General features: G+C 27.0%; 2 protein-coding genes and 1 long non-coding RNA gene across 6 annotated transcripts; 1 reads left to right on the top strand and 2 right to left on the bottom strand.

Moving 5' to 3' along the window:
* Positions 1–398: 398 nt before the first annotated feature.
* LOC132921456 (uncharacterized) lies at positions 399–2008 on the bottom strand. Of its 3 annotated transcripts, none has more exons than XR_009660881.1 (3): positions 1478–2008; positions 1289–1407; positions 399–1218 (listed from the first exon to the last, which is right to left on the bottom strand). It is a non-coding gene; the product is annotated as an uncharacterized LOC132921456 (long non-coding RNA). The 3 variants fall into 3 exon arrangements; XR_009660880.1 differs by having other exon boundaries at positions 1293–1407; XR_009660882.1 differs by having other exon boundaries at positions 1293–1407; positions 1482–2008.
* A 1985-nt stretch (positions 2009–3993) lies between these two features.
* LOC132921499 (RUS family member 1) lies at positions 3994–7956 on the top strand. Its single transcript, XM_060984553.1, has 9 exons — positions 3994–4397; positions 4675–4832; positions 5007–5167; positions 5368–5566; positions 5740–5858; positions 5982–6181; positions 7260–7543; positions 7606–7723; positions 7797–7956. The coding sequence occupies exons 1-9, from the start codon at positions 4319–4321 to the stop codon at positions 7850–7852; spliced, it is 1374 nt and encodes a 457-aa protein (XP_060840536.1). The 5' UTR covers positions 3994–4318; the 3' UTR covers positions 7853–7956.
* On the bottom strand, positions 7356–9970 carry LOC132921500 (RWD domain-containing protein 4). 2 transcript variants are annotated; one of them, XM_060984555.1, is made up of 5 exons: positions 9653–9970; positions 8771–8880; positions 8238–8403; positions 7996–8163; positions 7356–7541 (listed from the first exon to the last, which is right to left on the bottom strand). In XM_060984555.1, the coding sequence occupies exons 1-5, from the start codon at positions 9761–9763 to the stop codon at positions 7527–7529; spliced, it is 570 nt and encodes a 189-aa protein (XP_060840538.1). In that variant the 5' UTR covers positions 9764–9970; the 3' UTR covers positions 7356–7526. The 2 variants fall into 2 exon arrangements, with proteins under 2 accessions (XP_060840538.1, XP_060840537.1); XM_060984554.1 differs by lacking the exon at positions 7356–7541 and having other exon boundaries at positions 7901–8163.
* Positions 9971–11587: the final 1617 nt, after the last annotated feature.

The following is an 11587-nucleotide window of genomic DNA, read 5'->3' as shown; positions in this document are numbered from 1 at the left end:
CATATTCACATGCAAACATTTGTATTTTATTATAAGACACAAATACCTACGTAACCAATGCGTCAGTAAATTAGTAAAATATGAAGTTTCAAATTTATATGAAATAAAAATAAAATCATTAATAAAATATACAATTAGTATAGTAAATAAAAATATGTGTAAATTCAATGTTTTAAGTATTAAGTAAAGTAATATAGATACATACAATATTTCTGGCAATATTAAAGCTGACCCGCTTTTGTTAGTGTCTTTGTAAAATAAGAACTAATATAATAACTACTTGGAGTCTTTTTGTAACAAATCAAAGAATGTTTTTTTTTCAAAACTATTTTATTGTAATACTTTATAAAACGTTAATAATTCTCGTTTCTTGATATAAATAATTATTTAATTGGTATTTAATAAAAAAATGTATGCAAGGTAACTATATAGTTACATGAGATAAGAATAACAGTGTTAGGTAATTTTCCACACCACCTTTATTATTAAACGACGTACAATGACATTGTCCGTATTGTTTAATAACTTTATGAGATATTACACGAGGCGCGTTTTTTTATTGTGGTGTCCTCAGTAGGCCTAATCCACATCGTAAGCGAGAACGCATTATATGCAGGGGCGTATTTAGGTAGAGGCTTTGGGTCCAGTTGTCCAGAACGGCAAATTTTTAAAGATTTAGAGGGGCGGCAAATTTTTATTTCGTACTTTATGAGTACTGGCGCAGTGACGTCAATCATTAATATTTTTCACAACAAATGTGTGCCATAGAGGTATAAAATACTATAGTATTTATATAACATGGTATTCTATGGTATTAACAGTTTGACCACTATTGCGCGGCGTAGAAGTTTTTTAATTTTTTTTTAATGGTGGGGGAGGCGGCAAAATATGTGTTGCCCTTATCCTAAAATTCCTAAATACGCCACTGATCATATAAATGCATTCAAATAATAAAAAAAAAAATATACAATAACTTAAACTATATGTAGGTATTAATAATATTATATAATATAAAACGGGTAATGTGTATAATATATGTGTGTTGCCGGCCGGCGATAGTCAATGTGTTAGATGAGTGGATGAGAGATGAGCGCTAATGCGTAAGGGGACAACTAAATTAAGATGAGCTTCTTATTGATGCTGCCAATCTTTCTCCGGGTTGAAACGAAGCCGAGTGCCGACACATTTCCCATCAGCTTTGTGACAAATTCTTCTTCACTAATAAATATTATATATTTATATATAGTATACTGTACCTACTACGATTCTAAAAATTATATTATAATACAAACAAATCCTTTGAACAGTTGATTATTAGTTAAATTTATTTTTGCTGCTGCCAGACGTCCTCAGTGTTGAAATACAGCCAACACATTTCCCATCAGCTTTGTGACAAATTCTTCTTCACTAATAAATATTTTATATTTATATATTGTATACTGTACCTACTACGATTCTAAAAATTATAATATAATACAAACAAATCCTTTCGACAGTTGATATTAAGATGAGCTTCTTATTGATGCTGCCAATCTTCCTCCGGGTTGAAACGAAGCCGAGTGCCGACACATTTTCCTTCAGCTCAATGACAAAAATTCTCCGTCGGTGGTTAATCCATGATCCAGCCAAATGTTCGGTTCCTATAAAACTTCAACTAATGTGCTGATTAAAATGTAATTTAAATTTATGGTAAAATTTTAATGTTTAAGAAATCTCTAAACATTTTTTTTAGTAAGTGGGTCTAACACCAGCATTTTTTCCCCATAACATGAAATATAGATCGGCGCCACTGGACTTACGACTAACCTCTGAGACTGGGAGTCAGAATATGAATAAAGTTAAAACTTTAAAGTTATTAAATTAAATAAAAATTTATTTTATTTTATTTGCTTAAATTTAAGCAATAATAATAATATAATAGTAGCTATAGTTATATAGTTATACTAAGTTATATACTAATTTTAATTAACTTATTTTAAAACCATGTAATACTTCATAAAAAGAAATGTATACATTATATAAATACCAAAAGTTGGAATCATATAAAATATAATAATAATAATATATTCAAATAGTGAAATAGAACATAAATAAATATAGCTGTAAGTATAGTATTACTGTAGTATATACTGATGCATTCCTATTTTATTTTAATTATTGTAATTTATATACGTATTGATTTAAAATTTAGGAACTAGTTATAATTTAAAAATATAAAATGGTAAAAGTGTATCGTAGTATGCTACACTCGTTAAGAGTAGAAAACAAACTAGCTTTTTTAACAGGTGGAAAGTTAAAAATTAATCTAATCAAAAAAATAATCTATGCGTATGATGATTTTCCATGTACCTACATTCTACCCTACTAATTGGGTAATAAGTACTGATTTTATATGGGTGAGTATACAATGTAGATAAAAATTAAATTGTATTTTAGTATTTCTACATTATATACGAGAACAATTTATACTTGATATGAAGGTGAGGTTGGGGCATGTGTAGACAACTTATCGTACACACAAGGGTGGATCTGAAGCTTGTTTAAGGATGAGGCCGAATAGGAATATTTATGAGTGGTATACAATAAAGACTTGACCGTAATTTAAGCAATTTATGATAAAAGAAGTACAACGCTTATAATTAACAGTAGCCAGTAGGTACCTTTATTTAATTTAAGTATAAAAATGCCTTATTTAAAAATATTAATTACAATAATAATTTAACATATTTTTTTTCATTTGCGAACCTAACCTAATGACTTCTTCTATATTAACACTAATAATTTTTTTATGTATGTGCAATATGCAAAGCTATTTTTAACAGGTAACCGAGTTATCTAATATAAAATTTAGTTCGGCGCCACTGGATAACACAAATTTATGTTTGATTTTAGGTATGATGATTACAATTTATAGTTATAGCTATTACACTACTATTACTTATTAGGTACCTATCGGCTATCACGAAACATGCTGCCTAATAAGTTACCTAATCTATATAAAAAATATTAAATACATCTGAAATAATAAGAAAAACCTAAGAATGGAGAATGATCACCACATCACACTACACACTAATACACTATACGATGAAAAACTATGTTTTGCAAGCACACGGGGATCGAGTCCAAATAATTGTACTTATGGGCAGAGCCTCTCAAAGTCTCAATAAATATAATATAATAAAAAATCCTGGAACAAATCTAGTTTAGCGCCCACGCGAGTTTTCCTTCAGAAACCTATGTATTTCAACGAGTTAAAACGATGGTGCAAAAATTAATTGGCGCAAATCATTAGTTTTTGAGTTAAAGCCTTGCAAAAATCATGATTTTTGATTGGAATTCCGAATTAATGGTATTTTCAAATACACCCGACGTGGTCCGTTAGATTTATGCCAGAATCCTTACTCCTTAGAAATATAATTTGACAGACTCAGAATCTTTTTTTATCGAATACCTAGAAAGATACAATAATTTATCAATTAATTCAAATTTACCATTAGGTACTGTAAATCCGTAATATGTACAGTATTACTAATACTGTGATCAATGGTTAGGTTACTTATTTCCACTAGACTTAGGTGTTAGGTATGTTACATAATGATCTCTAGAACCACAGTAAATCAGTAAAATATAGATATAGAAGAATATATGTTTTAAGTTTATATTCCAGTATACCACAATTAAAGAAATATTTGCGTACCTACTATTATGTACTACCTACCATTGATTATAATATTCTTGCTTAGTATATACTATATAGGTATTATTATAAATTATAATCAATTGACAATGGTAGTATTTGTAAGTAGGTACTTAGTTATAATGATTATAATTTTAGAAATTAAATCAACAATTCTGTTTAAACACCTAGGTAGTTAGCATTGTTAGTACATAATAAACAATTGAACAATTACAACAATTTTTGTAAATACTAAATAGTAAATACTTTACGTGTTTTATTTTGTTTGTTTTTGTCGTATCGTGAATCGTGATAACAATATCAGCCACCGAGTTGGCCTACGATTTGTGGCTCGTGCGAACACTGCGAACCTTCGAACTGTCATGTTTCATTTTCATGTGTACGTTCGTGTCATGGAATAATTTGACGCTCGCCAGTTGCCAGCGTTATTAAAATACAACATTTTCTGGGGCTTTCGAGTTACTGCTTACGAAAAAAATCAGTACCTATTGAACAACTATGCTCATAATTTATTCAGCCGAAGTTCGGCTGCCGAACGCATTTCTTTAAACAGCGTTTCTTTGTATTATTATATTATACTCATAGTGAAAATCTTTAACGACTAAGACATCTAAAAGTATGTCGAAAAATCGCGATGAAATACTTTTGAGCGAAGAATACGGACCAGGAGAGTGCAATATCATATACAAAAGACATGGTATTTGAAAACTAACTTCTCATTTGATTAATAAGCACTAATTAATAATGTATTATTATTATTATTATTATTTTGAAACTAGTACAGTACAGAAAGAAAATGTTCAAAATGTTGTCTAAAAATTAAATTATAAATATTTTATCTAACACTTCGCCTCCAATATTACATTATAAAATTTAAAAAATGTGACGTAAGGGCTTTTGCCTGTTAATTGAACACTTATGTTACGTTTAATAGGTATTCACAACTGTGTCATTACTGTTATTTTCATTTTTAGACCAACGGCAATTGATATTGGAATCTGAAAGACGGAAACAATCCACTAGTTTCATTCGTAGCTCAGTTAATATACTAAAAGAAGTATTTTTACCCAGAGGATTTCCAAATAGTGTGAGCAAGGACTATGCAGAATATCAAATTTGGGATACTATACAGGTGAAAAATTAATATCTGTAAAATTATGCATTGTAGATATTGATTAGGTAATATTATATCTATTAAAGTATTAACAAATAAACTATTGACCCATACAATTTAATTGAAATTTAGTTTTGATTAGTTTAAAAACTATTACTTCAGTAGATTAACTGTACCTAAATTTGTTTTTAGGCGTTTTGTAGTACAATATCAAACATATTAGCTACGAATGCTATTCTAAAAGGTGTCGGTGTAGGTGATGCTCAAGCTACAGCTCTTGCTGCATCCATTACTTATATACTTAAAGATGGAGCTGGTATGGTTGGGCGCATAACTTTTGCGTGGTGGAAAGGGTAAATTTCCATATTTATTAATATGTAGATTTGATGCACCGATGCCAATAGTTTTATTTTTTTTTTAACTTAGAAATATAATTAATTACTAATTATTAAGCAAATTAATTAGTTTTTAATTAAATAATGTATTTAGGTACCTATGTGAGTAATTCATAAAAAAAAAAACACCTATTTTACTAATAATTTATTGATTTCAGATCTGAATTGGATACACAATGTAAAAAATGGAGACTTCGGGCAGATGCACTTAATGATTTGGCAATATTCATTGAATTACTTTTAGGTATGCCATGGGTTAAACAGTTTTCAATAATAATCTTATCATTTTCAAGCTGCGCAAAATCCATTGTAAGTGTTGCTGGAGGAGCCACACGTGCAGCATTAACACAACACCAGGTATTTATTTATTAAAATATTATGTTACATCTTACAATTTTGAATTAAAATTTTTTTTTAACCTTTAATATTTAAAGATAAACTTTAAAATGAACATTTATTTATTACACTTGCAATATAAATATATACATAGGTATTTACCTATATAATATTATTTTTTTTATTGTAAATAGGCTATTCGTGATAATATGGGAGATGTTTCAGCAAAAGATGGTAGTCAAGAAACTTGTATTAATCTAATTGCTTTTCTTGTTGGATTAATTATGTTACCAATTGTTGAAAACCGTATTCTGTAAGTATGAAGATCTCCCCTTTAACATGTGTTATTTTGTAGTTTCAGTAAAAACCTTTCATACAACACCCTTTTTTAACAATAAAACAACCTACGGGTATATAATTTTAACAACTTTTTTAGATTGATATGGCTGATATACATAGTAGTAACTTCATTACATTTATTTGCCAACTACAAAGCAGTAAAAAGTTTAAATATCAATGTTTTCAATAGTGCACGTTTTGATTTGACTCTTAAATATTATCTGTCTAATGATACACAAAACCATGATGTACAAAAACCTGACTATATTAATAAACGAGAAGCTTGTTTCTTAGAAGGTAAATTGTATTCATAATATTATTGATAATACTATCACTAGAGCGTGTTTAACCCTGCGTAGGTCGAGCGGATTACTATTGTAATAAAATTTTTTTTTGAATTTTGAAAACCAATGGAATTATTTGATCTTTTCAGTACCTTCGAATGACATATTGCTTAATATAATTAGTTAGTTTTCGAATAAGGGTCGCAGAAGTTGTCGTTGTTATCGGAGTTCAAAGTTTGTTGGATTACCAGTATATGCCGTGCGATCTTTCACGCACGTTTATTTTTTAATCATAATTATTAAAAAATAAAAGTACGAGGAAATCATGAGAATGTTGTTTTATATGGATGTGTCCAGATCATTTGAAATACATTTGCATTGGGTGTTGTGATCAAGAACAGAGTGAGAAATCAACCTAAAATAATTCAACTCAATAAAAATGTATTTTTTTTATGATTAAAAGATTTAAAATGTAAAAAATTATAAAGTATTTATGTTTTTTTGTAATTTTTTTTATAGAGAGCTAAGGTATATAAAATACTTAAATATTAATATGTTTATTCAGGAATATTATAAGAATTTAATTACATTGAATAGTATTATAATTTAAGAAAACAAATTCTAATAAATTATTATTTATTCTCATCAAGTTAAAATTCATATTCTAAAGTAAAAAATATAAATATAATTTTTTTCTTCATATCACTATATTTTTCAGTATGTACTTAGTATATAACTATAATTTAAATTTTCAATAAAAACTTAGAACCTATCAAAAAAAAACCGAAAAAAAAAATGGATTACAGTTGTAATCCATAAGACTACCGACATCCTATTAAGGTAGACCTACGCAGGGTTAATTGTAAAAGTATGTTGTTTGTTGTTTATACAATATTATCACTAAAATTAGTAATAGATTTATGGTAAAATTTTTTTTTTTTTAGTTTAGTTTAGATACATTACTTGTACAGATTACATACATTATCCATTTAAATTTTTAATCAATAAGACGTTATGTACATTTTCCTTAAATAACAAAAAATAATAACTTATATGGTTGCTTGAAAATTTATTTTAAGTTATTATTTTAGATGAAAAGCTGTCTTCTTTTAAAATACAATTGGGAACATCTGTCCATGAACTGTTGTACACAAATACATTAACTACATGGGATATAATTGATCACATTGAAATGTATAAAGATTATCTTTATATATTAATTGTGGATACACATAAAGACATCATACGTGTAGTGTTAGATAAAAATATCAACACTGAAAATATTTTAAAAGCATACTTTCATGCTAATGTATTAGGTCATTTAATTTGTCCCAAGAATAAATTTTCATTGATAAAACTCAATTCTCTTCGTTCTGTAAGTATTAAATAAAATAATTTCATTAGTATAAAATAATATATTTTTAAAATTGTACATAGATGAAATATACATCCACCAACACTCAATTTCGTTGCACACATTCTGAGTACGTTCAACTATCATGCGATTTTGTTAATAAAAACTTTAATAAGTTTCTTCTGCATGCTAAAATTTCAGGTAATTAACATATTTTACAAATCACATATTTTATTACTCATAATTACTAATTATAATTTGTATGTTATGTTAGATTGGAGCTGTACAAGTCATCACCTAGTAGTTGATGAATGGAGAGCTTCATGGTGACAAGATATTAATTGTAATTATTTGGATAAAAAAAACTATTGAGCAATGTTAATATCGTAAATGAAAATATATTTTTCACAAAAACAAAAAATTCATAGTTCATATCACAGTGTTATTAAATTTAATTATGTAGATATTTCTACCTTGGATGATCCTGTTTGTGACAAATGTTTAACAACATCTATCCAATCATATCCTCGTGGTTTTTCTCCTTTAGAATCTAAACGATCCCATTGTTTTCTCTTTTGAGCTTTGCTCATAGTTTCTTTCTTTGTTGTCTTTTTTGAAGATTCTTCATCATTATCTATCGACTAAAAAGTACAAATTGTAACATAAAATATAATGTATTTTATTAATGATAAAAATAATATACTAAAATACGTACAAGTTTAGTTATACTTTCATTAATTTCTTTATCTGGTTGATCAGCTACAAGTTCTACAGCAAAATCTTTAAGAAATTCAAAAAGAGTAAATGTCATAGATTCTCCCAAATAATGGTCAGCCTCTTTTGAAATTTTATCTTTAATATTTTCTTTAACTGAACTTACTCTAAAATGTTTATTTCATATTAATATTTTAATAAATTTAATGTATTCTGAAGTAATATTCAGTATGGTTAAGAGTGAAGTAACCAAAAGTTTCTTTTGAAACCCAGGTTAAAAATTGTTTATATGTTATTGGAATATATGTATCCAATAAACATGTATTAATATTATTTTAAAACTTTATATTCAAACCAACAATTTTAAATAAATATATAATAAATTAATTGACAAATTCACATTAAAGTAAAAATTAAAATAATTGTATTGTATTGTTTATTAATGATTTGAAACTAGACAGCTAAACTTGGTTACATCATCAAAACCATACAATATATTACAAATGTGTAAAACATAATTAAATTTATCCAAACATGTGTTTATTGTAGAACATATCTAAATTTATTTTAGGCGCTTCATTTGGATAATTGTTGTGCCATTCAACCTCCAATAGAAAGGATTTATTGTCGCTATCTTCTCCATACTGTTAAAAAAAATTTAAATAATTAAGTAAATTGGAAAATTATTAATTATAAATTATATGATTGTAAAGAAATAGTAAAATTTACAATTTGGTACAAAAATATTGTGGTTGTCATTAATAAACATTATATACAACTTTCATTGCAAAACCTGAGCAATTACTTAACATTAATAGTAAATACGTACAAAGCAAAGTGAATACAGAATAAAATACATTTTAAAGTTTTTTATTTTATATTTAACAGTATTGCCAACAACATTTGTTAAATTAAATTATAAAAATATAAAACTTGCATAAATAAATTATGAAACATTTTTAAACAAAATTCCAATTTTTTACTTGAATTAAAATATATGAGTTAACTATTCAATTTATTTTACCATACAAAATCATTTTGTTTATAGCAAGTATTTTAAATGATACAAATATGGTTATAGCTATTAAATATGTTTGAAGACTCAAATAGTTAACAGTAAGTAGTATCAATATATATTTTATATGTTAACAATATTTTAAATAAAACTGTGAGGCATACGTTAAGATTTTTTTGTACAAACATTTCATTAAAAATGTATCAAATCAAATTCCACCACTAACTTGATTCTTAATTGTTTTTTTCAATAAATGAGTTTTTTGTTTAAGAAAATGTTAATTTATATCAGAATATAAATGTTGAAATATCAAGACAAAATGAAAAAAAAAATTATAGATCATACCAAACAAAAACATTTTCATTTCAGAAAGTAATTTACATTGTTCAAAGCAATCTTACCTTGTATTGATAAATGGTAGGAGATACTTGTTTAAAAGCTTCATCGCCATCATAAATAGAAAGCAAAGCTTCTCTTTCTTCTTCTTGAAGCACTGAACAGTCTTCGTCCATATTTTAAAAAAAAAATTATTATTTAAATTACCAAAAATGTTTAATACTTTGATTAGCGAATTGTACAATTATTTAAAAAAAGGAAATACTAAATAATATGCATGTAAGTGATTGTATGATTTATGCACATCATTATTTTATTTAAAATAACGTATTCAACTAAAGAAATAATTGAATGAACTCAATTCAGAAACAAGAAAATATGGAAAATATATTATTTAATGATAACATTATCATTAGTTATCAACATTATCATTGTTATCATTTATAACCACGGATAAAGATATTACGCGTGTTCCTAAATTCAGTCAATTAGTCAATTAGCAGCTATTTTTTTTTTTTTATAGAATCGAGTGTTCCTGATTTCAGCACTTCTGCAATCCGCTGGAGGGGTGGTAATTCAGCGGATTGTTTTATCAGCACTATAGTTTGAAATTATATAATATATTATATTATTATATGATAATCAGGGTCGGATTTGGGGGAGGCCGTGAGGGGCAAACAGGGACACTTGCCCCGGAAATCTTGGCCGGGGGGCCGCCAAATTACCAAATAATAAGTGAATATATTAACAGATTTTATTCATTATATAATGATAATATTATAATGCAAATTACAATTTTCATTTTACTTTGGCTGTGAATACGTCCATTTTCCATACGCATTTTTAATTGTAAAACGTACAAGACAAGTAGCAATTTTTATTTTAAGGCTTGTTTAACATATTTTTTCTAATCAAGTATCTACATTTTTTTTTCTTTTTCCATTTTATTTTTATGAGTAGGTACATAAATTTAAGTATAACATTGACATAATAGAGGGGGCTAAATTATGAAAAGGCGTTAATTTTATACTTTGCCTTGGATAAAAAATAATTTAAATCCGGGTTTGATGATAATGAATAATGAATTATGAATTGTGATTGATCTACAAATTGAACCATTCAACCATTAGTAGAACAGATGGCTGACGACTGATGATAGGCAAAATTTGTGAGTAAAAATAGGCCTCAAAACAGTTACATGATCGAAATAGGAACTGTTAACCTTTATACTACCTACTACTCTAAATCTGATTTGAACGTTGTCACGTTGTCATCAGGATTATAGGTACCTATATTGGCTATATTTATAATTATAGTTGTCATGACACCTATGAACTCTTTAGTAGGTAATTAGTCTTATACTATTATTATTTATTAAAGGAAAATTTATTAATGGAAGTCTAAAAATGTTGTATATAAAGTACTTAGTAATTAATATAAAACTTTAAACTTTGTCATATTTTTTCGCTATACGTGCTCTGAATTCAAAGTGATTATGACGTACTCACTACCTACATATGGTTATATGATTATATATTATCTAGTATTTTTGTATTTTGTGACATAAACGATAAATGTAATTTAGCATAAATGCACGCTGCTCATTTTTTTTTCAATTTATGTTTCAAGCATAGATGATAAACTATATTGTTTATAGGTATAATATGATTTAAAATTTTAATGTATATTAATGCTTTTATACGTACATGTTTAAAACAAAATGTCTCAATTATTAATATTAGAAATTATACAATAAAAAACTGAACAAAATTGAATTTTATTTATGATCATAAAAAAAGGGTAGGCAAGTGGATACTGCTCTGCTGTACATTAGATGTCGAGTGGTTCACTGTTATGGATGTGTTAAATTGAATGCAATGATATATTATAGTCTGTTCAGCGAGAGAACGCCCAGATTCTACGCATCCCCCTGCGTCACCATGCTACCATGGCTAGGCATCATTGGGGAAAAACTTCAAAATTCCTTGCAAATTTTCGCG

Source organism: Rhopalosiphum padi, chromosome 2, assembly GCF_020882245.1.
Source record: "Rhopalosiphum padi isolate XX-2018 chromosome 2, ASM2088224v1, whole genome shotgun sequence".
Classification (NCBI taxonomy): domain Eukaryota; kingdom Metazoa; phylum Arthropoda; class Insecta; order Hemiptera; family Aphididae; genus Rhopalosiphum; species Rhopalosiphum padi.
This window is presented reverse-complemented; position numbering and strand designations above follow the sequence as displayed.